The sequence below is a fragment of the Pelodiscus sinensis genome, chromosome 3, assembly GCF_049634645.1.
Source record: "Pelodiscus sinensis isolate JC-2024 chromosome 3, ASM4963464v1, whole genome shotgun sequence".
Taxonomy (NCBI): Eukaryota; Metazoa; Chordata; order Testudines; family Trionychidae; genus Pelodiscus; species Pelodiscus sinensis.
The window spans coordinates 156,317,133-156,343,425 of record NC_134713.1 but is presented as its reverse complement, the minus strand read 5'-3'; the positions used below and the strand labels follow the sequence as shown (position 1 = coordinate 156,343,425).

The window sequence follows — 26,293 nt, the reverse complement described above, 5'->3', positions numbered from 1 at the left end:
GCTGCTTTCCCTTCCCCCCCAACCCAAAGTTACCACCCTGAACTGCTTTTCTGTCCCTGCTTCCTTTTGTTCCTAACAGGATCTTTATTGCTTGTGTTGCATGGAGGGAAGGGGTTTATAAGAAAGCATACTTAATGCTGGGGGCACCTTGTTAAGAGCAACATGCATGACTGTTATATTGCTGTTTGGCCATTCAAAAACCTATTTGTCAAAGTCTCTCTGATTTGCAGTGCCCAGTGTCTGGCTGCTCATAATTTGTGACTATGTGCTGTGCCTTGACACCTTTCCCCCCCCAGCATAACATTTTCCCCCTTACTTTCACAGATATTATGGAGCACACAGCTGGCTGCCACAATAATGGGAATTTTGCTTTTGCTGAGGTCTAACCTAGTTAATAAACTGCAACGCCTTCTCTTTAAACACCCAAAAGCACATTCTGCTACCTTTCTGCACTTGCTCAATCTGTAGATGAACTGCTCCTTACTGCAGTCCAGGCTGCCCGTGTATGTCTTCTTGAGCCATAGGTACAAGGGGTAAGGCTAGGTGTTTCCAAGGATCACTATTGGCATTTCAATGCCTCTGATAGTAATTTTCCAGTGTGGGAAGTTTCATCTTGCAGCTTTCTGAAGAGAATGCAGGTCCTAAAGATGTGCGCATCTTGCATCTTTTATGACCATCCCATGTTGATGTCAGTGAACTGGTTCTTGTGATCTACCAGTGCCTGCAACACCATCGAGAAATATCCCTTGCAGCTTATGTATTCTTTGGCAAGATGGTTGGGTGAAAGATTTGTGTTCTATCTACTGCCCCACCATAGTTAGGGAACCCCATCGTGGCAAAGCCCTCAACTATGTCCTAAACATTTCCTAGAGTTACTACCCTTTGTAGCTGAAGTGTGTTGATTGCTTTGGCTACTTGGATCACAACAGCCTCGACTGCAGATTTCCCCACTCCAAACTAATTCACAACTGACCAGTAGCTGTCTTGTGTTGCAAGTGTAAGCAGGGTCAGGGTAAACTCTATCCTGACATCTAGTGGTGAACTGTGGCAAGTGGTGCAAAGAGACTTCAGGGGCTGAGCCCAATTTGCATAGACACACCCACCCTGTCTAGTATGTGCCACAGCAGCCCAAATCGTCACTTTGGCCACTGTGGGAGCCCCAGTCTCTCTGTTATTGAGGCGGAGGGGATAAAAGTGTTGTTACCCTGATTATGCGAATCAAGGACAATGGAATGGTGGAACTGTTTATGACAGAGGGATTCGCCATAAACTAAGTAGCACTCGCTAGACAAGGGGCATGGGTTCCAAACCCAGTCAAATTGAGAGAGGTTGGGGACAGGTCTTGGTACCTGGTGGTGGGGCCCTGTCTGAGGGCCTAAACAACACTGATTGCACTCCCTCCACTGTGGAATATCAGAGTTAATTTAGATTCCATTAGGAGTCTAGTTGTGAGCTGTGGAGCTAACTTTGCTGTGGGCCAGCGCTAAGGCTCCTCTGTTATGAGCTGAAATCACTGTGTGCTGTGGGCAAGAGCTGTAATCACGGTGTGCTGAGCTGTGGACAAGAGCTGAAATCATTGTTGCTGAGCTGTGGACAAGAGCTGAAATCACTGTTGCTGAGGGGAGCCTGGCGCTGTGCTGCTAGCAGAGTGGTTTGCAAGGGGCAACCAGCAAGCGCAGGCGGACAGTAGATGCAGCTGGCAGGGCGACCTGCGAGCAGACAGCAGAGCGGCTGATGGCGGCCTGCGGCTGGTAGGAGTGGCAGCTGGCGGAGCAGCGGCAGGAGCAACCAGCTGGCAGCCCGGAGCGTGGACAGAGACGGTTGGCGGATTTGCGGAGCCGGACAGTGGAGGCGGCTTACCTGACGACAAGTGGAGTGTGGCGGAGTGACTCGCGTCGACGGCGGTGGCACGGAGAGGCGGAGCCACCGCCGGGCCACGTAAGGTGCATCGATCCCCCCCCCCCCCAGGTTGGGATGGTGAAACCCTGCCGGGTGGACTTTTGAACCCTGGGACGGCACTGACCCAGGGCTGAGACTCTTGGGGTGTTGGACTTTTGGGACGTTGGGGAGATTTGTGGCTGGGGGGAGGGCCTTTGATCATTGTTTGGTTGGTAAATCCGAGTTGTGGTGTTTCCCCAATTTAATGCAGATGTGGTTACCTCATGTTATTAAAGGTTTGCTACTATACTGAGGCTCTGTGCTTGCGAGAGGGGAAGAATTGCCTCTTTTGAGGCACCCAGAGGTGTATGTAAGATTTCCCAGGTCACTGGGTGGGGGCTCGAGCCGGTGTTGTATTACCTCGTTGGGAGGAGACCCCTAGATACTGAACCCGGCCCTTGCTGCTGCTATTTACTCGGCCTGGCAGAAGGGTTACACAAGCTTCCACAGGGCTTTTGCCACTTGCTCCTCAACTATCAGAGCGATTCTCATTTTGGTATTGCTGCAATTTAAGGTAGTAGAAAGCAATTTGCAAACATTCATGCAAACTTCCATGCTTTACACATGCAAAATTTTTGCAGCCACTGCTGTGCGTTCTAACACTGCATAGCTATGCATTTCCACCAGTCTGTGCTTCTCTCATGGCACCAGAACCTGTGTTCCACTGTGTCAAAGAGGATCAGATGCTGCTTGCTTCTGCCAGTTGCTCAACTCAAGTGCTTCATGGTCTCATCACACTCTTACGTACTTCAGCAGGCCCAGGATAGGCTCTGGACATACTGCAGAATAAGGCACAAGGTGGTTGTTATGATTGCCATGGCACTTTGCTGCTGAACAGGGTCCATGCTTGCCTTGCTATGGCATCTGCATGGATAACCAGGGAAAAAAGGATGTGAAAAGATTGTTTGCTGTTGTTTTCAAGCAGGAAAGAGCGAGCAGATGAGTGCATACACAGAATGAGCAGTTGACAGCATATACACAGAATTACCTGCTGCACTATTTTGGTCCCATCATGTCCTGGGAGCCTAACCCAGAATGCAAAGGGGCAGCAGGAACTGTGCACAGTGAATTGATGTCAAAGTCAACTGTATCCACCCTATTGGGGACATACTATGTAGAACTCTTGCACACAGTGGGGACATACAACTTTGACTTTACAAAATCAGGTGCTAAAAAAATCCACTTTAATAAATTCAACCTTATCTTGTAGTGTAGACAAAAATCTCCTGTTAGCCATGGAAGTTTTGAAAAAGAAAGGGTATAATGCAGACCACTAGCAAAGCTGCAGAAATGAGGCGATATAACAGGTAGTTATATCTCAATTTTATGGAGAGTTGGTGGTGGAATGGTAGGTTACAGAAGATATTTAAAGCCACTGCAAAAATTAATTTGTAATTATGACTTACCTTTGATTTTTGCTCTATTTGAGGGCCAAGGACACACAACTCTTCTTGCATTTCTGTGACCAATGATGTTGCTTCGAGGAGCTTGGTCAGACCATTGTAAAAACAAGCCCTAAAAAATAAAAATAAAGCTGCAATGTGCATTATCTAGTATTCTTTATTTGTTTTATCATGTTTCCATGCTCATTTATTATGTGGAAAAATCTGATTGTACGTGTGGAGAGAGAGGCTGTACCAGTGCAACACCGCTATAACCTCCTCTTCAATGAAAGTCCACAAAAGTCCAACTCAGATCAAATACTTGTGGCATAAGATGGAGAGATGGTCTGGGAAAGGCATCCAGAGGTGAGCTGATTTACCATGTCCACTGAAGAATCATACCTGGCAGAGTTCTTATGGGGTCCTAATTGTAAAGACAGTGTAACAGGATAGACACAGGGTTGTTGTCCATACAAGACATTAGCTTGTTCAGGAACATACAATTTACAAATACTTCCATCTGCTTGGGTGCCTCTTAAGTACCAAATGCATTTTAGGTGGTTTTTAATATTGTGAAACATTCTCTAATATACAATGTGACAATTAAATAAAATATGAGTTAGTATATATTGACTTTGGAACCTTTATAGATAAGATCAGGAATCTACACATACCCATTTATCATGCATAATTTTTATTTGTGCATGTAATCACTCTTATGCATCTGTACTTTATTATACAATGTTAGTGCATACATGCTCATTGATTTTACAGGGATGTTTTAGGAGTTCACCTTTGAAAATCTGGCCCATTGTGTTTGGTTTTCATATTTTGCTCATTTGAAATAGGATATTTCATGTGACTATACTTTACAGCAATGTATAATGAGAAAATGTTATTAATTTCTCACCTGTTAGACAGACTTTTCTTTTTTGTCCTCTCTAATATGCTTGAAAAGGTGCCTATGAACTGCAAATAACTATTAGGAGTGACGTAGTAGTTCCTTTTAGTTTCCTTCAAATATTTCTCAATTGTTGAAGTGGCACTTTTGTGGATTTCAACACATACCTGGGCAACCATGGTTGTTAAGTTCTGGAAGGCAGTATGATTTTTTAAAAGCATGAAACAGTAAAATATTCTTATTTCTGAAGTTACAACATTCATGTTTGTTTAGATTTTGGTTCATGTAAGACTGTTAAATGCACAGGAAATAATTTAAAACAATGCTTCATACACTGTCCTACAAAGTTAATAGAAAATTAAGGTTATGTACCTGTAACCAGAATTTTTGGAGATGGACTTTGCATCTCCCCAACTCAGGAGATGCCATACCTGGTGCAGCTCAGACAATGAAATTTTATAGTGGTGTCTCAGAGTGATCATGCACTCCTTCTATTCCTCTCCTCAGTACTTCTCAATATTCTGAAGGTGAAGCTATAAAAAGAAGTATCACACTCTGCCACCTCAGCTCCTTCCATCATTTCACCAGAGTCAAGTATTTATTGGACTTCAAAGAAAACAAGAAGATGGGCAGGGAATGTTAATGAGTCTCTCTCAAAGAACTTGAGTTACAGATTAATTCCTTTCCTTCTTGGAGTGTCCTCTGAACATTTCCACATACAGGATAATTTGGCAAACAGTACCCTATGAATGGATGGTGGGACTTGGAGTTGGAACTGAAAAGAGAATGAAGTAGAGCCCCAACACAGAGCATCCGATCGACACAGTATATATAGACCAGTGGTCCCCAACCTCTGTGTGTGGCAGGCGCTGCACCACTGGGTGATGACATCCCGCTGTGTCACCTGGCTGGCTGGCCCCGTGCCAAGTGTGCCTGCGCTGGTGCCAGACCCCTCCCCCCCCTCACCACGGTCATTTCGCCACTCCGGACCGGCCGCCCTGCTCCCGCGGCTTCCCTGCCGCGCTCCCCGGCAGGTTCTCCCCACGCCCCGTCACAGCGCAAGTTCAGCCCCGCAGCGCGTGCAGCCCTCCCCCAGCCATCCCGCATCACGATTCCGACTAAGCGGGCACACATAAATGCCCCAGAGGGCACTATCGTGCCCACGGGCACCGCGTTGGGGACCACTGATCTAGACAACAGTTGTACAGGACTCTCTGTACCAGCCTTATAGGTCTCAGCAACTAGAACAAAAATAGTGGCCATTGTTCTGATCCAAGCCTCAGCAATGATGTGTCTAGCAATCATCTGAACCTCTCATGGCTCATGTAATATGGACAACTATATGATCACAGGCTCTGACAATGACTGTGAAAAAGATAAAGTGTTCACAGTGTGGGTGTTTTCACATTGATTTACATTAATTATTTACTCACATCAATCATGAACATTTGGCTTCCACCACAAGACCATAATAAAACCAAAAGCAATATGAAAGAAAGTATCACTAGTGTTGAGGTGAAGATGAAGTAATGGATTCTGTGACTTTCCATGACCTCTGTGACTTCTGCAGCTGCAATGTGACTGATCTCAGGGCTGCCCAACCAGCTGGTCCTATGGCCAGGTACTCTGGTAGCCCTGGGGACAGCCACACTGGCTGTAGCTGGAATGGCTCCAGAGCAGCTGGAGTGAGCAGCCTGGGGGGTAGCTAGAGCAGTTGCTTCTTGGAAGCACCTGGCTGATGATGTCACTGATACTGGAGCTGTCCCCATCCCCTCCACAGCAGCCCCCCAGCTACTATTTAGTTGCTGGCATCTATAGTACAAGCCATCAACAGGTGACAGGCCATGAATTTTTGTTTATTGTCTGTGACCTGTCCATGATTTTTACTAAAAACACCCATGATAAACTGTAAGAGGAAGTTACTCACCTTGTGCGGTAATGACAATTCTTTAAGAGGTGTGTCCCTGTGGGTGCTCCACTGTTGCTGTCGGTCATCCCGGTTCTGCAGATCAGAGTTTTCTGTAGCAGTAGCCAGCCAGACCGTGTGTGCATGGTTTGCATCTTTCAGTTTTGTGCCCTTTTGTACATGAGCACGGTCCAGCTCCCGCCAGTTCCACTCATCCAAGTATATGAAAAAAACATAATTAAGGGCAGAGATTCTGAAAGGAGGGTGGGTAGTGGAGCACCCAGAGGGTGGGTAGTGGAGCACCCAGAGGGACACACAACTTGAAGAACCATCGTTACAGCATAAGGTAGCTTCCTCTTCGAGTGATGACCCTGTGGGTGCTCCACTGTTGGTGACTTTTTAGCGGTACTCAAGAACACATGGAAGGCGGGTCTCGGAATCATATTTTAACAGCTGTTGAGAGTACTGCTGAGGCTACTGAGGAGTCATTAGTTAAATGATGTAAGATAGTGTAATGCTTCATAAAAGTATCATTGGAAGAACATGTGGCTGAATGGCAGATGTCTCAGAGAGGAGCCCCTTATAGGAAAGCCGTGGATGCCTCTACAGCTCTGGTGGAATGAGCCTTGGATGTTATTGGAAGTGGCTTATTCTGGATGGCATAACACTTAGTGATACACAAAACTATGAGCCTAGAGATGCGCTGAGATGAAAGTGGTTCACCCTTGGAGAAGTCCACTAGAGAAACTAGCAAGCATTGAGACTTGGGGAAAGATTGAGTTCTTGCTATGTAAAAAGCAAGTGCTCTGCACACATTGAGGGAATGCAGAGTTGCCTGCAAGGTAAGGCATGTGGTTTGGGATAGAAGTACAGGCAGTCCCCGGGTTACGTACAAGATAGGGACTGTAGGTTTGTTCTTAAGTTGAATCTGTATGTGAGTCGGAACTGGCGTCCAGATTCAGCCGCTGCTGAAACTGATCAGTTTCAACAGCGGCTGAATCTGGACGCCAATTCTGACTTACATACAGATTCAACTTAAGAACCCCAGGCATCCCCAAGTCAGCTGCTGCTGAAACTGATCAGCGGCTGATTCCAGGAAGCCCGGTATATTAAAAATAGTATACCGTGGAACCGCCATCAAGGCTGCTAACTCACTCACTCTGCGGGCAGAAATGATTGCCAGTAGAAAAACTACCTTTAGTGTCATCATCAACAATGGACAGGTAGCTAGAGGTTCGAAAGGGGCACGGTTAAGAATGTCTAGCACCATTTCTAAATTCCATGATGGTGGTGGTAGCAGCCTGCATGGAGGATATAGTTTAGAAAGACTCTTTATGAAGCTCTTCGTGATGGAGTGAGCGAAGACTGACCACCCTTCTACTGCTCGGTGAAAGGCAGTAATCGCCGAGAGATGTACCTTTAAAGAGGAGAGGGCTAATCCAGCGTCCTTGAGGGACAATATGCAGTCCAATTCCATGTAATGGCGCTGTGCTTGGGTCTAAATGCTTGTTAGAGGACCAGAAGAGGAATCTATGCCACTTTTGGAGGTAGGAGGTCCAGGCAGATTGATTTCCACTATGCAAAAGAACCTCTTTTACTTGGTCAGAACATTATAATTCTTCCTGGTAGAACCAACAATGAACCATGCTGTTAGGCACAGAAGATGTGGCTTCAGGTGGAGTAAGATTCCTCTGTTCTGAGTTAGAAGATCGTGCCAAACTAGAAGGTGATAGGGAGACTGAGGAGACATCAGATACAGATAAAGGAACCATATCTGTCGTGCCCAAAATGGTGCTATGAGAATAACTGTGTTTCTGGTGATCTTCTCCAGCAGCTTGGAAATGAGTGGGATAGGAGGAAATGCTTATGAGAGGGGGCCCTTTCAACTGAGAAGAAAGGCATCTCCTAGAGACCCTGGTCCGATGCCGGCTCTCAAGCAGTAATGGCAACACTTCTTGTTTCTGTAGGAAGCAAACAGGTCTATTTTCAGGAGAACCCATCATTGGAAGATGGATTGGAGGACCCGAGAGTGCAGCTCCATTCGTGGTCTGGGGCAAAGTGTTTGCTGAGGGTGTCTGCTGTTATATTGTTTATTCCTAGTAAGTATGAAGCTACAAGGTGATGTTGTTTTGTATGCACCAGTTCCATAATCGGACCGCTTCTGTTCATAGGGTATGGGACCGGGCACTTCCCTGGCAGTTTAGACGGGGATCTTTTGAAAATATAACCTTTTTTCGAAAGATCCTTTGCAGTCCTGTTGGAGTACAGGATCTTTCGAAAAAGGGTTTTACTTTCAAAAGGTCCCTGCCTAAACTGCTGTTTTTGTATCAAAAAGCCCTGTTTCAAAAAAAAAAAAAAAAAAAACCGCAGCCACCATTATGGAAATGAAGTGCGGGAAATTTAAATTCTGGCTTCATTTGCAATTTAAAAGTATCTATTTTACATCCCTTTTTCGAAAAAAAGGGATGTAGTCAAGACACAGCCAGAATCTAGCTGGGCACCAATGAATTCTAGAGTTTGTATAAGTTGTAGCATTGACTTTTGTGCATTGAGTATAAGGCCCAAGAGATCGAATGTTTGTTTGTTGCCACCATTTGATGTGTCTCCACTTATGATGGGCCTTTAACCAAGCAATCATTAAGGTATGGAAAAATAATCCCAGCTTGTCTGTGAAGGTGGGCTGTGACAACAGCCAGTGTCTTTGAAAACACTCTGGATGCCGAGGAAAGGCCGAATGGTAGTATCTGGTATTGATAATTTTCACATAAGTATTCACCCTGTGCACACCACAAAATATAGGAACCGTCTGTGCGCAGGGTGAACAGTTATATGAAAATAGGCATCCTGAAGGTCGAGGGCTGGAAACCGGATTATTGAAGCTAGGGTAACTATTCTGAATTGTTGCTTTTGAAGATACCAATTCAATCTGTGGAAGTCCAAAATAGGCCTCCATCTTCCCGTCTTCTTTTGTTGTGCAAATAATGGCAGTAGAACCCCTTGTCTCTGAAGTCCTCTGGTACTATTTCCACTGCTCCTAGGATGAGCAGTTGCTGTACCTCCTGTTTTAGTAGGTTTTCAGGAGAGGTGTCTCTGAAGAGGGACAGGGAGGTGAGAGGAAGTGTAGTAAATGGGATGGTGTAGCCTGATGTTATTATTTCGAGGACCCAACAGTCCGATGTGATGGCAGCCCAGTGATGATAGAAAGGCCTCAGATGGTGGTGGAAGGCCAGGGTAGAATGTGATGTTTCGGGCGAGATGGGGAGATTTTCCAGACCTTTTACCAACAGGTCAAACCTGCTGCATGTTGGCCTGGTTGCTGGTATTACGAGTGGTCTGTGGATGTCTCTGCTGAGGGTGCTGCTTGCTCCTCGAATGATGAAAAGTGTGTTGTTGGTACCCGGAGTAGGAGAATTCCCACTGCTTTTGATATGGGGTACATCGTTTCCAATGGTATGGAGGAATATACATCCTGAGTGTTCGCAGTGTTGTTTTGGGGTCTTTGCTGGAATGCAGCACTTCATCTGCCTTTTCAGCAAATAATTTTTGCTTGTTGAAAGGAAGATCTTCAACTTTGACTGTAACTCACGAGGGACTCCCGCAAATTGTAGCCAGGAGGCTCTCCTCATAACTACTGATGTCGCAGTAGCTCTGGCTGTTGTGTCTGCTATGTCAAGCACTATTTGGAGGGCTGTTCTGGAGGAAGTATAGCTCTCCTGAACTACGGATTTTAATATGGGTCTTTTGGAGTCCGATAGGTGCTCTAAGAGGGAAGTTAGCTTTGTGTAGTTATCAAAGTTGTGATTGGAAAGCAACACTGCAAAGTTGGCTATATGCATGAGTAGGGTGGTGGAAGAATAAAGTTTTATCCCAAACAGGTCCATACACTTATTGTCTTTATCTGTCATGTTTTTGTATTGCAGAAGTTTGGATCTGTGTTGGGCAGCGTTGACAACTAATGAATTTGGTTGAAGGTGGGAAAATAAGAAATCAGCTCCCATTGGAAGGACAAAATATCTTGTTAGCTCATTTGTTAGTTCGTGGCGCTGATGCTGGAGTCTGACATATTTCATCAGCAGCCTCCATGACAGCCTCATCTATGGGAATTGCAACTTTTCACCGTTGTGATGGCTGGAGATTTTTGAGAAGCTTATGTTGCTTCTCTAGTTCCTCTATTAGCGTAATGCCCTGAGATGCAGCCACCCTTTTGAAAAGCTCCTCAAACTGCCTCAGGTCGTCAGGAGGGAACTGGTCACCAGGTATGACTGCTTGGTCAGGGGTTGATGATGACTGATCAGTTGATGATATGTCTGGTGGGTGCTCTCCAACCACAGATAGTTAACCTTCCTCCGGATCTGAATGATGAGCCATAAGGAAGTGTTAGGTGGTGACATTGCTATTCCCTGACAATTTGAGGGTCGCAGGGAAACTGGGGGAGCATGGGACATTGGGTGACTGTGACAGCAAGGATAGCTGTAGTCAGAGTGGTGATAGTGATGGCAAATTGAGTCATGCCAAGAATAATACCGGTAGTATGTTAGACTGCGTCATCTGTGGTAAAACCACACTGGAGAAATGTGCTGAGATGAAAGACTGCTCCTGTAATGCATCTGATGATTACCGGTAGGTGTGGAGAACGTGGTGAGTGCAGTGATCCAGTGAAGGAGGAAGAGAAGAGTGAGGTACATATCTTGTATAAGGGGATGGTGATAAATGGTACCTATGCACATGGTGCCTAATTTGTTCATGTGCGGTTCAACTCCTGACATCTGTTGTTAATTGAGGAGAATATGGAGAAGGTGGCATGGAAGACGGTGCTGGGAAAATTTTTGTGGTTCTGGAGTCATTGAAGTGGATTTATAGATGCTTTCTTCAGCACCGGGGGGCTGGATAAGACATATGGTGCCAAAGATGCCCATGCCACTGTGTGTGCCAAGTTTGTCAGTGCTGAGCTCATCGGTGCATGAGTGGTTAGTGTTGAGGTCATTGGCATGTGTGTGGATGGTGACGAGGATGTCAGTATGTGTGTGGACGGTTCTGATGCAGAAGGTGCTGATGTTGCCGGTGACATTGTAGCTGGTGCTGTCGCCGGTGGTGCCGACTGGTGGACTGTTAAGATGGTTGATGGCACCGTTGTAGGTTTTTGTCACGTTTTTGGTTCTGAGAGTAACTTATGTTTGGGTGCCACTGAGCCAGATGTGCCAGACTTATCACTGACACTTAGTTGTGCTGATAGTAAAGACCAAGCTGGCGAAGCTTTTTCAAGCTGGAGCTGACAGTGGTGAAATGGCCTTTCTTTTCTCCACCCTAGGAGACTGTGGAATGGAAACCGCATGAGAATGCTCCGGTGGCTGAAGCGCCTTGTCGAATAAGAACATGTTTAGCCTCATCTCCCTGTCCTTGCATACCCTAACCGTCAAGTTGGCACAATGGACACATTTCTGAGAAACATGAGTCTTTCCAAGGCACTTGACACACTTGGCATGACCGTCCTATGCTGGCAGGGCGTCATGGCATGTGATGCACTTCTTAAAACCAGGAGAGCCTGGCATAGCGAGTTATATAACGAACTGAAGATAACAAACTTTCTCTCTTTTTTGAACTATTAAATGAACTATAATAACTACAACTATACAAACTCTAACTATAACTGATGTAACCTTAAAAAACAACAAATGGTCTGGTATTTAGGGTCAGTCCCACTCCTGGGTCCTAGACCTGTGTTCAGTCCACAATATCAAGTCTAGGTATTGCAGCACAGGTTTTGCTTATCCCTTTCAATGTTTTGTGGAGGGCTGTCCCTTGGCAAAATGTCTGTCAGGACAGATGCTTCTAGTTAGCTTGTGCTGGGTTACCATCTCTCCCCAGTTACCAGCTGGACTCTCTGATTACTTGGGGAAGGGAGACCAAACTGTCCCTGTTGGAGCTCCTCACCTTCCCCCTCCCTTGGCAATGCTGCCGTTCTCTTTGTCAGCATCTTTCACACTAACCTAATCAGTTGTAACTCCTCTCCACCGCCCTCCAAGCTCCTCTTCCACTCTCCTCCTCGCCCTCCACCACAGGGAAGGCTTTTAAAGAGGTTCCATGGCTGGCTGAAGTCAGCTCAGCTAGTCCTTATTTGCTTTAGAGCCACCCTGACTCAGCTGCCCCTAATTAACCAGGGCAGTTGCTATTTCAGAGCTGCCTTTCTCCCTCTTCTGATCAAGCCATCAACCTGCCCTGTCACACTAACTATAAACACTAAACAACTACCTGTTCTATTCCTGATAGGGTTTGCATGAGGAATAATTGCTTCATCTGGAGATGAAGAGGATCGGTCTGTGGGGGAAGTATTGGGCTGATGCTCCTCAGGTTCTGATAACTGACCCTCTTCAGGTTCAGAATGATGAGGTGGAGGGAAAGAACTCTGAGGTGGTGGAGTATGTTTTCTGTGAGCAAGTGCAGAAGAAGTGGCAGATGTCTGGGAGAGGCAGCCAGGTGACCACCTGGAAGGCTGGTGGTAGTGTTCGCCAGTCATCCAGGGAGGTGAACGGTTGTGGTAGTGTTTATGTGTATAGTGATCATAGAATGACTGTCTAGGGGATGAGTGCCTTGAGAAGAAGACACTCCTATGATCCTCTTATAGGCTGCATGCACCGACAGCGTTGGAGAGCAAGACAATGTTACTGAGCCCCTCAAAGAGTGGGGAGGAGACAGATCCATGTGTCTAGAATGAACATCACATGGGAATACCTGCCCTGGTGCTAGAGATAGAAGGGACACCGATCTGTGGTGTCTCTTATATGAGGGGAAATTGTTCCTGGTTCCAGAACACTGTGGGACTGGTGACCCAGGTGTCGGTGGCGAAGGTGATGGTGCCGGAGAGAAAGTCAGGGACTACGGGCTAGGGTTCCGGGGCTTATTGGATTTCGTAAGGGCTTTCACCGGTGCCAGTGGTCTGCTGCATGCATCTGGCACTGGAGTAGGAAGCTGAGATGTCGGTTCCAGCTGTCTATCCCAAATTGGTATGGTTGTTAATGCTGGTGCTGATACTGGTGCGGGCGCCAGTGCTGCAGCTGATGTCAGTGCTGGCTGATGAGAGCGCACCTCCACTGTCAGCATCGATGGTGCCTTGTATCGTGCTTTTGGATCCAGGGCAGTCTTACGGCATGTCATCTTCTTTTGAAAGAAGATATGCAAATTTGATGCAAATTTGCATATCTTCTTCTGATCCAGTTTTTGGAAGAGTTTCTTCGGAAAAAAAACAATCTAGACATGATTCTTTAAAAAAAAAAAAAAACCACCCTTTTTTGAAATAATTCTTCTTCCTAAAAAACATGAGGTGTACAGGGTTCTTTAAAAAAAAGGGTGGTTTTTTTTCATGGATTGAGAACTGGTTAAAAGACAGGAATCAAAGGGTTTTATGGATTGAGAACTGGTTAACAGACAGGAAACAAAGGGTAGGAATAAATGGTAAATTTTCAGAATGGAGAGGGGTAACTAGTGGTGTCCCCCAACCAGGGCTGGACGGGGGCATGGACGAGCCGGGCAGCTGCCCAGGGCGCCAACTGATGGTGGACACCTGATGACAGCTATAAGGGGCACGCGGCGTCCCTTACAGCTGCCATGCGCCCAGCTCCCGCAGCACTAGTCTGCCCACATTCCCGCGGTGCCGGCCAGCAACGTCCTTTCCCCCACGGCCGCGAGGCCCTACACGGCCCGGCGCGTGCACCAGCAGCGACAGCCAGGCCGGACTGGGCTGTGCTTGCACCGTGCGCCTGAGGGGCGAGCCCCGGGATGCGCGCCAGTGGCCGTAGCCAGGCCGTGCATGCACCGTGCACCCTGGGGGCAGGCCTGCACACCCTAGGGGGGTGGGCCTGCTCCCCGCAGATAGGCCCACGCATGTGCTGTGCGCCCGGGGGTGGTGCTGCGCACCCGTGCCTGGGGTGCCAGAATACCTCAGGCTGGCCCTGCCCCCAAGGGTCAGTCCTGGGACCAATTCTATTCAACTTATTCATAAATGATCTAGAGAAAGGGGTAAGCAGTGAGATAGTAAAGTTTGTGGATGATACTAAACTGTTTAAGATAGTCAAGACAGAAGCAGACTGTGAAGAACTTCAGAAAGATCTCACCAAACTGAGTGATTGGGAAACAAAATGGCAAATGGTGTCAAGTATCAGAGGGGTAGCCGTGTTAGTCTGAATCTGCAAAAGCGACGAGGAGTCCTGTGGCACCTTATAGACTAACTGAAGTGTAGGAGCATAAGCTTTCGTGGGCAAAGACCCACTTCGTCAGATGCATGCATGCATCTTTGCCCACGAAAGCTTATGCTCCTACACTTCAGTTAGTCTATAAGGTGCCACAGGACTCCTCGTCGCAAAATGGCAAATGAATTTAATGTGGATAAGTTTAAAGTAATGCACATCGGGAAAAATAACCCCAACTATACGTACAGTATGATGGGGGCTAATTTGGCTACAACAAATCAGGAAAGAGAACTTGGCGTTATTGTGGATAGTCCTCTGAAAACTTCCACACAGTATGCAGTGGCGGTCAAAAAGGCAAATAGGATGTTTGGAATTTTTAAGAAAGGGATAGAAAATACGATACAGAATATTTTACTGCCCCTGTATAAAACTATGGTATGCCCACATCTTGAATACTGTGTACAGATGTGGTCTCCTCACCTCAAAAAAGATATTTTGGCCTTAGAAAGGGTTCAGAAAAAGGCAACTAAAATGATTAGGGGTTTGGAACGGGTCCCATATGAAGAGAGGTTAAAGTGACTGGGACTTTTCACTTTAGAAAAGAGGAGACTAAGGGGGGATATGATAGAGGTATATAAAATCATGAGTGGTGTGGAGAGGGTGAATAAAGAAAAGTTATTTATTAGTTCCCTAAATAGAAGAACTAGAGGACACCAAATGAAGTTAATGGGTAGCAAGTTTAAAACAAATAAAAGGAAGTTCTTCTTCACACAGCGTATAGTCAACCTGTGGAACTCCTTACCAGAGGAGGCTGTGAAGGTTAGGACTATAACAGAGTTGAAAGAGAAGCTAGATAATTTCATGGAGGTTAGGTCCATAAAAGGCTATTAGCCTGAGGGTAGAAATGGTGTCTCTGGCCTCTGTTTGTCAGAGGCTGGAGAAGGATGGCAAAACACTTGATCATTGTCTTCGGTTTACCTCTTCTAGGGCACCTGGTGCTGGCCACTGTCAGCAGACAGGCTACTGGGCTAGATGGACCTTTGGTCTGACCCCGTATGGCCATTCTTATGTTTTCAAAAGAACCACGTCTAGACTACTTTTTTTTTTTGAAAAAACTCTTCCGAAAACAGGATCAGAAGAATATATGCCAATTTGTGACAAATTTGCATATCTTCTTTCGAAAGCCGTGAATAGTCTAGACGTGCCCTTAGATCAAGAAGGCGCAGTGCCAGATGTTACCAGCTCGTTCTCTGTGCCAACTCTACTTGTCAAAACCGGCAGAAGTGAATGCACTGGTGAGGCACATTTCTTAGCCGAAGACCCTGAACTTGGGGAAGAGGTTTTCCGCTTTTGAGCCCTGATAGACTTTGAGTGAATGGTGGACAGTGTAGAAACTGATGTCTGAAGCTTTGTCAAATAAGAGCAGGCGGAGCTACATCTCTTTATTTTAGTGTGCCCTTGCAGTCAGCTTACAGCAATGCGGGCATTTCTGAGGTACACGTGCCTTTCGGAAGCACCTAATACAAGAAGAGTGCCTATCAGAAGCAGGCTTGGGCTTGTGACAAGTGTTGCATATTTTTGAAGCCAGTGAAACTGTCATCATGAGGGGATGCTCTTCTCAGTCTGCCCCCACTTTTTTTCTCTCTTTTTTGTCAACCTGCAGTCGTAAAACGGCCCGTAGCCACATTGTTTGCTTTTTTTTTTAACTGAACAACAAACTTCTTAACACTAAACTGGCTATAAACAACTAAACTACTTAACTAATTTTTTTGATTAGACCAGTTGAGGAGAATAGCCAGAATAGGTTTATCCATTCTGGTCTCACACCTTGGATTGCAGTGGAGGCATAGCATGAGGGGACAGAGGTATTAAAAGGTTCCACCATTTACACTAGACCAGATGGCATATCCCATAAGTGGGAATATACAAAGGACACTTGAATAACAATTGCTGCTCTTGTTAACAAGTGAAATTCTGGACAGTTTTGTTATAGATGAAGATGCTATACAAATGATCAAATTCTGTCTTAATTTATAATGATAAAAATGAAGCCAATAAATTTGAGCTAATGTAAGTGAGGAAAGACTCTAAACCTTCATGTTTGATAATCAGGCCTGGAAAAATACGTATATATCACCAAGAATCGTAAAAATTTTCCTAGTAATTGTTGTAACAAAAAATTAAAACTCACTTCACAAAAATTATACTTTGGTTAAAAATTTCCTTCAATGAAAAGTGGTTTTCTATAGTAAAACAGCTTTTGTAAAATTCACCATATGCCAAGTTAAAACTTGTACAACAGGAAGCAGGAAAAAATAATGTTACTCATTTTTGCGATATAGTAATAATTTTATTTTATACATTCTGACACCTAGCTTTTCTATTGCACCCAGTTCTTGCACTGCAGCATATAGATCTCTCTTTATATCAAATTAGTGTTTTAACGTTATGACATATATTTTTTGAACCTGATTCTTTTTCTCAGTTATGCTGATTTTACACTAGTATAACCCTATTGGAATCAAAGAAGTTATTCCTGACTTACACTCACATAGCAAGTGAAAAAATCAGGACCAAACCTATATTACCATTCAAATCTCTGATGAATTTGGCTCTGCAATTTCCATGTTGTTTATACTCAAACACATGTGTTCCCAAACTGGGGGGCATGCCCCATGTCCCTCTGGGGGCGTGTGAAGAAATTCCAGGGGGGCACTAGACAACCCAGTTCCCTCCCTCCCCTCTGATCAATCCCACCCCAAGTTTGCTGCTATTGGGAGGGGGGCATGAGGGTTTCTCAAAAATCAAAAAGGGGGCATGATTCCAAAAAGTTTGGGAACCACTGCTCAAACAGATCTGAATCTGGTATCAAATGCACAATAAGTGAAAAAAAGTATTAATTATAGTTAAAAAAAGTTAAATTCTATTATTAGACTACCTCACTATTAAAAATGTCCTCATCGCTGAAGTAGCATTTTGCAACATGAAGGAGAGCTTCTTCAGGCCAACTGTCATACCAATCCACTGTAGAGCAATTAACAATGGCAGGATATGTCCGACAAAGTTGACGGAAGTTAATTCCTGCAGGACTTGTTGCCAAAACAATATGAAGCTTGCTATGCACTCTCTGAAATAAAGGTTTAATTTTGGGATGGGGAATTAGTTACATGTCTCTTTTCCCAAACTAGTTTGCTGGCTGGAATTATTTTATTAAAAATTATCTTCAGATTACCAGATTTTCACTAATATAATGCTCTCTTAAGTGACAATACACTCTACTAATATATGATCAACAATGTAAACATTTACCTATTCATTTTTAAGTCATGCATTTAAGACTATCACAGTACAAATATTAAAATCACAGTACAAATATTAAAATAACAATGTACCTAAAGAAAAGTGAATTTCCTAGCTCATAACTTCCTTGATCTTGCACTCCCTACACATGTAGTTCGTAGAGTAAACAGGAGTTACACATTCATATTGACAGTAGAATCAGACCTCAATTGTGGTGGAAGTTTGTTCACCTACTGCTATATCCAATACCCCATGTTCATTAGTTTAATATGGCTATATTTTGAATAAAGTATGCCTTGTGATGTATCATTTGAAAGCTCTAATCTGTTGAATATCATTGTCCTCTTAAGATGTGTGTAACAATACAGTGTGTAAAACTATGATTTTTTAATTGTATGATTGTTACTGGAATGAGAGGTGTTGATACATGAAGATATTGGGAAGACAACGCCTGGCCTTTAGAACATTCTATGAGAGATATCAACAGGCAGTTGGTTTTACGCCAGTCCTGTGTCCTATCGATGTAAAAAGCAAACGCTCGACGCACGTTGAGGGTAAGTTGGGATGCCTCCTGGAGTGAAGCATGTGGTTTGGGGTAGAAGGTGGGAAGTATAATTGGCTTGTTAATATGAAACTCAAAGGAGATTTTAGATATAAATGCCGGATGAGGGCGTAGTGACACCGAGTCTGCAGTGAAGCTTGTATACCAGTGGTCACCAACCTTTTTCAGCCCAAGATCACTTTTTGAATTTACAGGCAACCCAAGATCTACTCTAAGATAATGTTGTAGATAAACAGTCTATTTTTAAATTATGCTATATATAAAATGAAAATCACGTGTTTATAGTTATAAATTAAGTGGTCTGTTTTTAATTTATGCTATTTAAATCTAAAATGAAGTATTTATAATTATACATTTTGTCCTCTGCTATGTAAATCTAAAATCAAGTATTTATAATGATATATTTTGTCGTCTATTCACCAAGTCTCAGTGTGACACCTGTGATTGAACATTATTTGCCAGTGCCTTGAAGTCTGGGTTGTAGTTTGAGATTGCTAGTCATATACAGTCATTCAGATGGGCATCTGTGAGGTGGGTGCGATACTTGGACTTGATTATCTTCATTTGGGAGAATGCTGTCTTACAGAGGTGTGTGGAGCCAAAGTAAGCCTTCACTTTGAAAGCACAAGATGATAGAAGTAGGCACTTTTCTCAGTTTACAAGTCTCCAAAAATCACTGTCCCTTGCTCTGACTTTCAGCTCAATATCATTTTGCATAGTAATTATCTCTGTATCAAGTCCACTACTTCGTAAACGAAACACCTGATGAAATTTGGTAGCTAAGCTGCCAATGTCTTCTACTTGAAGGAATGGATTTGAGACAAATATTACAATTGGTTCCATCACATCTAATTCCTGAAATCACCTGTTGAATCCCTCTGCTTATTTCTTCAAGTGTGCACAGAAGTTTTCTGGGTGGAACCATTTTTCTTTCTCATTGATTTCTTCTAGTATTCTTTCCGTACTTGGGAAGTGATGCAGTGTTTTATTCTTTAATTGGGAGGACTACAGACCTGTGGTGCTGCTCGGCAAATTAAGAGTGCTGATGTAAAATTTGTTGTGCACAGATAAACATTTCAAAGGGAGCTGACTAATGGAGCCCCTGTGATCATCTAGTAGATTGCGATGGTTATATATAGTGGTGTTGACATAAGAGCTACAAATTCACTGAATCTGAGGGCTGATGTTACCGCTAGTAAGAATATCAGCTTGAGTGTCAACATGTTGAGTGGAATGGTGGCCAAATGTTCAAAGGGGAGACGTGTCAGGGTATCTAGTACCAAGTCCAGGTTCCAGAGTGGGGGTGGAGGTGGGGGTTTGAGAGACCTTTTAGGAACCTTTTTGTGGTTGGATGGGCAAACACTGAGGTGCTGTCTATAGAATGGTGGAAGGCTGTAATCGTCGCTAGATGCACTTTTAGTGACGCAATCAACAGGCCCATTTGCTTCAGATAGAGAATGTAATTGAAAATTTGGTGTAGCAATGAACTAAAGGGGTTAATATGGTTCTTGGAGCACTAGGTAGCAAATCTGCACCATTTTGCCATGTAAGTTGCTCAGGTAGCTTTCCTTCTACTGTGAATCAGTATCTCTTTGACCTGGTCCGAGCATAAGTCCTTGGAGTTGTTAAACCAGCTAGGAGCCAGGCAGTCAGGTGTAGCAGCTCAGGTGTCCTGGTTGATGGACCTCGGAGTCCTGGTTGATTATAGAATGACTATGAGCCGCCATTGTGACATGGCCGTGAAAAAGGCTAATACGGTCTTGGGATGTATTAGGCGAGGTATTTCCAGTAGGGAAAAGGAGGTGTTAGTGCCATTATACAAGGCAATGGTGAGACCCCATTTGGAATACTGTGTGCAGTTCTGGTCTCCCATGTTTAAGAAGGATGAATTCAAACTGCAACAGGTACAAAGAAGGGCCACTAGGATGATCCGAGGAATGGAAAACCTGTCTTATGAAAGGAGACTCAAGGAGCGTGGCTTGTTTACCTTAACCAAAAGAAGGCCGAGGGGGGACATAATTGCCCTCTTTAAATATATTAGAGGGATAAATACCAGGGAGGGAGAGGAATTATTTAACCTTAATACCAATGTGGACACAAGAACAAATGGCTATAAGTTGGCTAGTAGGAAGTTTAGACTTGAGATTAGACGAAGGTTTCTAACCATTAGAGGAGTGAGGTTCTGGAACGGCCTTCCAAGGGAAGTAGTGGGGGCAAAAGATCTATCTAGTTTCAAGATTAAACTAGATGGGTTTATGAAGGGGATGGTTTGATGAGATAACATGATCTTGGTAACTAATTGACCATTCATTATCAGTGGGAAATAGGTCAATGGAGGGATGATAGGAGTTACTAGAGAGAACTTTCTGGGTGTCTGGCTGATGAGTCTTGCCCACATGCTCAGGGTTTAGCTGATTGCCATATTTGGGGTCGGGAAGGAATTTTCCTCCACGGTATATTGGCAGAGGCCCTGGAGGTTTTTCGCCTTCCTCTGTAGCATGGGGTACAGATCACAGCTGGATGATTCTCTGCATCTTGGGGTCTTCAAAGTATTTGAAGGCTTCAATATCTGAGATATAGGTGAGAGGATTATTCTAGGAGGGATGGGTGAGATTCTGTGGCCTGCATTGTGCAGGGGGTCAGACTAGATGATCATAATGGTCCCTTCTGACCTTAAAGTCTATGAGGTGGAAGAGAAAGCCCTTGTCTTGAGTGAGTAGACCTGGCAGAAGAGGAAAGATGTATGGAGGTTTCAGAGACATTTGATGGAGGAACGGGTACCATGGCTATGAGAATGACTTGGGCTCCGTTGGCATTTTTCTTCTCCAGGACTCTGGTTATTAGTACAACTGGAAGGAAAGCATAGAGTAGGGAATTCCCCCATTGGAGCAGAAAGGCATCCCCCAAAGACCCCTGTCCAATGCCGGCTCTGGAGCAGTAGCAGTGACATTTTGCATTCTTGCCTGTGGCGAACAGGCACAGGCCTGTCTATTAGGTCTATTAATGGGAATCCCCAATGTTGGAAGACGCACTGGAGAGCATTGATACGTATCTCCCACGCATAGTTGTGTGGGAAATGTCTGCTCAGCAAGTCCATGATCAATTTGTTGGTGTCAGGTAAGTAAGACACTACTAATGTGACCTTATGGAAGATGCACCAGCTCTACAGACGGACAGCCTCTGTGTAGAGTGATTGGGACCGTGTACCGCCTTGGCGATTTATGTAATACATAGTTGCAGTATTGTCGGTGAGTATTCTGATGGTTGTACTGGATATGTAGTCCTGGAAGAGTGTGCAAGCATTGCTGACTGCTCTGAGTTCAAGAAGGTTTATATGAAGGGCCGCTTCTATTGTGGACCATTAGCCCTGAACCATCATGTCATCCTTATGGGCACCCGAGCCAGTAAGGGAGACATCCATAGTTATCTGCCTTGATGGCTGGTGCTGGTGGAATGGTACGCCTGCCAGGATGTTGTGTGGTTTGGTCCACCATATGAGAGATGTACGGACGTGGGCTGGGAAGGTGAGGGGGTACTACTTTGTGGACATTGTGTCTCATCGAGACTTATACTGTCACCATCCAGTATTGGAGGCAGCGAAAATGTAGTCTCGCATGACTGACTATGAAGGTAGTAGCGGCCATATGACCCAATACCTGTAAACAGGTGAGTACCGAAACAGTGGGTGCATGGAGTAGGATGTCCAATAGGTCTTGCGTCATCTGAAACCATTCTACCGGTAAGTAGGCTCGTGCTAAAGGAGAGTATAGATGGGCACCTATGAAGTTCAAATTTTGAGATGGTTCAATTGTCGACTTCTATTGGTTTATGATCAACCCAAGGGAGTCGAAGGTCTGCCTCGCTATTGTGACTATATGACTCGTTTCCTCGTACGATTGTCCCTTTATGAGGCAATCGACTAGGTACAGAAAAATTATAACTCCCTTCCGATGCAGATGGGCTGCCACTACCACCAGGGTTTTCAAGAATATCTTAGGGGAGGATGCGAGTCCAAAGGGTAGTACCTGGTACTGCAAATGCTTGTTGGTGACTGAAATGAAGGAATCATCTGTGTGCTGGATGAATGGCGATATGGAAATAAGCATTCTGAAGGTCAAGGGCCATAAACCAGTCTCAGTTGTCTAAAGAAGGGATTATAGTAGCTAAGGTGACCATCTTGAACCGTTGTTTTCAGAGGTGTCAATTGAGCTTGAGGAGGTCAAGTGTTGGTCTCCAACCTCCTGTTTTCTTCTGGGTGAGGAAATAATAAGAATAAAACCCTCTTCCTGTGAGCTCTGCTGGCACCCTCTCTATGGCCCTGATGGAAAAGAGGCAATGGACCTCTTGTTTTAATAAATCCTCATGAGAAGGGTCCCTGAAGAGGATCAGGGTGGGTGGGATAGGTGGAGGAAGAGAGAGGAAGGGAATGGTGAGGCCTGTTGACACAATTTCCAAGACCCAATGGTCTGAGGTAATATTGGCCCAATGGAGATAGAATGGCCTCAGGCGGTGATGAAAGATACGAGACCCTTGCTGTTCTGGGTCAAAAATGTGCAATGTCTGCATGCCCTCAACCAAGGAGTCAAATTTACTGCTTAGCAGCTGTCTGAGGAGAGGTGCGGGTGGTCTGAGTGCGTCTTCATTGCGAACGTTGTTTCATACATGGCTGATCAAAGGGATGGTGTTGTTGTTGTTGCTGGAAGTATGGTTGATCATATCTTCTCTGTGGGGTATAACGTTTGCGCCTATATGGGGACGTGTATACCCTAGCATGTGCAATGTGGTTCGGGAGTCCTTTCCCGAATGAAGAATCTCATCTGTCTTCTCTGTGAAGAAGCTTTTGCTTTTCGACGGGAGGTCTTCCACTTTGCCCTGGAGTTCTTTTGGGACTCCAGCAGACACCAGCCATGATGTCCTTCTCATGGCAATAGCTGTGGCCATGGACCGGGCCACTGTCTGTGATGTTGAGGGCCATCTGGAGACCGGCTCTCACAGAGGAATACCCTCTTGTATGATCACCTTTAAGAGTGGCCTTTTGGACTCTGTGAGATGTTGCATCAAGTTTGTCAGCTTTGTATAATTGTCAAAGTTTTGGTTTGACAAGAGAGCAGCATAGTTTGAGATCCCAAGTAGCAATGTGGCTGAGGAGTATACCTTCCTACCAAATATGTCCAGTTTCTTGCTCTCTCTGTCGGCTGATGTATTTCTATATCGCGGGATCTTGGCCCTCTGTTGTGCTGCATCCATGACCAGGGAATTCGGTTGCAGATGCTTAAATACAAATTCCAGACCCTTGGATGGTACAAAGTATTTCTTGTCAGAATGTTTACTGGTCAGTGGGGTGGAAGCGGGGGTTGCCAGATTTCTTCCACAGACTTCATGATTTCCTCATTGATTGGCAGCGCAGTTCTTGCCCGATGTTGAGGGTGCACATTTTTAAGAAGGTGGTATTGTTTGCCCTGTACTTCTGTCAACTGAACCTCTTGGCTCTCCTGCAACCTGTTTAAACAATTCTTGGAATTGCTTGAGGTCATCCAATGGTGACATATCCTCTGGGATTACTGCATCATCAGGAGATGAAGACAAGAGGTCAGTAGGAAAAGTGTCGGGTTGGCAGTCTTCTGCCTCCGACAGCTGACCTTCCTCAGGCTCTGACTGGTGTGACTGCTGTGTTGGGCTTTGAGGGGGCATGGCTGGAAAGTGTTGCTCCCATGTTGTGGTTGGGAGAGAGTGGTATTTAGGCTATCGATGGCAGCACGTAGATTGCCTGCGCGAGTACGACTGATGATGATAATAATACGATCTAGAGTAGTGATAGTAGTAATGATCCAATTGTGCCGGTGAGGACTGCCTGGAGGACATTGCAATCCTGAATCGCCTGTGATGTATCGACCATGGAGATAGCATCGGAGAATGAGAGTAACTCAATGATGGTGGTGGAGAAGGAGAGAACTGCCTTCCATAATAATTTGTGTCTCTCTGTGGTGTTGAGAGGTATGGAGATGGAGACCTCTGTTGATGAGAATATGGGCATGCCATCTGGTGCTCAAGATACACGCTTGGCACCGGAAAGCATGGTGTGGCGGGTGTTACTGATGGTGCTGGAAAGACCGTAGGTGAGGGAGAACAAGAAAAGCAGCTTGTATCAGTTTTTGCAGCTGCTTTCTTTGGTGCTGCCACCATGTTGGTGTGCTTCAGTGCCAATGGACGTGGTGCTGGTTCTGAAGCCGGCAGTGCCACTTGTGTCCGTGCTGATGTCAGCATAGGGTTACATATAGTTGAGGCCTCAGGTGCCAATACCGATCTGGGTGCCGTTGGTGCCTTCCCCGTCAGTACCACGATTGGTTCCTTTTTCTGTTTGGCACTTGTAGCTGCCTTTGTAGTGCTGGAGACGGTGCCGGATGTTCCTAGCTTGTCGCCCGTGCTCACTCTGCTGACTGGAGTGGCTGGCAGGGAGTATGTTGGGGACTCCCTTATCCTCTTCGTTGGGGCTATCCCTGGAAAAGAGACTCTCCGTTTCTGAGGTGCTGCTGGGTCTGAGGCAGCTGCGGGTGAGGTATTTGTGGGCTGAAGTGCCTTATCAAACAGGATTATCCTAAGGCACGCTTCCCTGTCTCTGTAGGCCCTGGCCGTGAGTTTTGAGGAATGCATGCATTTCTGCGGCACATGAGCCTCACCCAAACAGCGAACACATTACGCATGCCCGTCTGAGGCTAGCATTGCTTCATGGCAGATGTTGCATTTTTTGAAGCCTAGTGAGCCAGGCATTTTGGATGTACTTTTTCTTTCTCCTTTTTTTTTAAACAGCCTAAGCCAATGAATGGAGTCCAACTGTGGGGGTTTTTTGTTTGTTTGTTTTTTAAAAGAATGAACGATTTGAAATAAGTATTAACAAGACTACAGCTAGAACTAACTATTTTCAGGAATCTACAACTAAAGCTAATTATATAACTAAATCTTTCTGACAGGATGGGAGAGAGGCAGAGCTCCATCTGCAACTGAGGATGGTTGAAAGGAACTGGAAGGAGCCGGACCACGTGCAACAGGCACAGGGCACAAACAGCACGAGACGTTAATCACGTATGCGCAGTGTGGCTGACTATAGCTCTTGAAAATCTCTAATCTGTGGCACTGGGATGAGCCCGACACTGAGGGTGTATCTAAACTACAGAGTTTTGTCGACAAAAGTGGACTTTTGTTGACAAAACTATACCTGCATCTACACTACCATAACATAACGTCGACAGAACTCGGCAGTTTTGTTGACAGCGGTAAACCTCATTATACGAGGAATAACGCCTTTTGTCGACAGAGTTCTGTCGACAGAAGGCATTATTGCATCTACATTATCCTTTGCATCTACGGCTTGCTTTGTCGACAGAACTGGATGTAGTCTAGACACTCTCTGTTGACAAAAGCCTGTAGTCTAGATGTACCCCTACAGTGGAGCACCTATGGGGACACTACTCGAAGAAGAAACAAGGGTTAAATATCATGCAAAACATACATTTTAACATTCAAAATTACCACTATTTAAAAATTCTATGTAGTATTATAGACATGTGGCAATTTTTTCAAAACATTGAAGTGATTAAGCTCCATTTTCAAAAATGATTTAAGTGCCTCACTAACTTTAGACTTAGGTATTTTTGAAAAGGTCTTATATACAGCTATCTACTCTTACTCACGCAAAATGGCAAAACTATAGTTTAATGAGAACATGGTCTAACCCTTTGACATTTTGATAAAAAACAAGTTTCAAATCCTCTAAAATTTATTATTTTAAATAGTACCTGCAGGAAGAATGAAAGAATATCTTCTCTGCTATTAGAGCAGTTAGCCTTTTCAGCAACAGCTGTAAGCTTCACAACAATATCTTCCAACTCTTCCTTATCGAACAAATCAAACACTTCTCCAGAATTCATAATGCAGCTCAAATGTTCTAAAAAAGAATCCTAGGGCAAAGAAAAGCAATTAGTAATCCTTGTAAAACTTGTTACTTTTTTTTTTTACAAAACTAATATATTATAACAACAATTTTTATTGCTGAAGATTTGTCATAGATACTGTAATTTTTCTGTTTGTTTGTGATTTTGCACCTATGATTTTAATAAAGGTGAG

The 26,293-nt window shown here is 44.7% G+C and overlaps 1 protein-coding gene across 4 annotated transcripts in view; it reads right to left on the bottom strand.

The window, feature by feature from the left end:
• The window catches only part of DNAH14 (dynein axonemal heavy chain 14), a 599,282-nt gene that overhangs the window by 119,126 nt on the left and 453,863 nt on the right, over nt 1–26,293 (bottom strand). For all 4 annotated transcript variants that reach the window (XM_075925276.1, XM_075925277.1, XM_075925279.1 and 1 more), the window contains 4 exons: nt 25,966–26,127; nt 17,249–17,437; nt 4,231–4,412; nt 3,345–3,453 (listed from right to left, as the gene is read on the bottom strand). In XM_075925276.1, the coding sequence (XP_075781391.1) occupies nt 3,345–3,453; nt 4,231–4,412; nt 17,249–17,437; nt 25,966–26,127 (642 nt within the window). The remainder of the gene's footprint in view (nt 1–3,344; nt 3,454–4,230; nt 4,413–17,248; nt 17,438–25,965; nt 26,128–26,293) is intronic.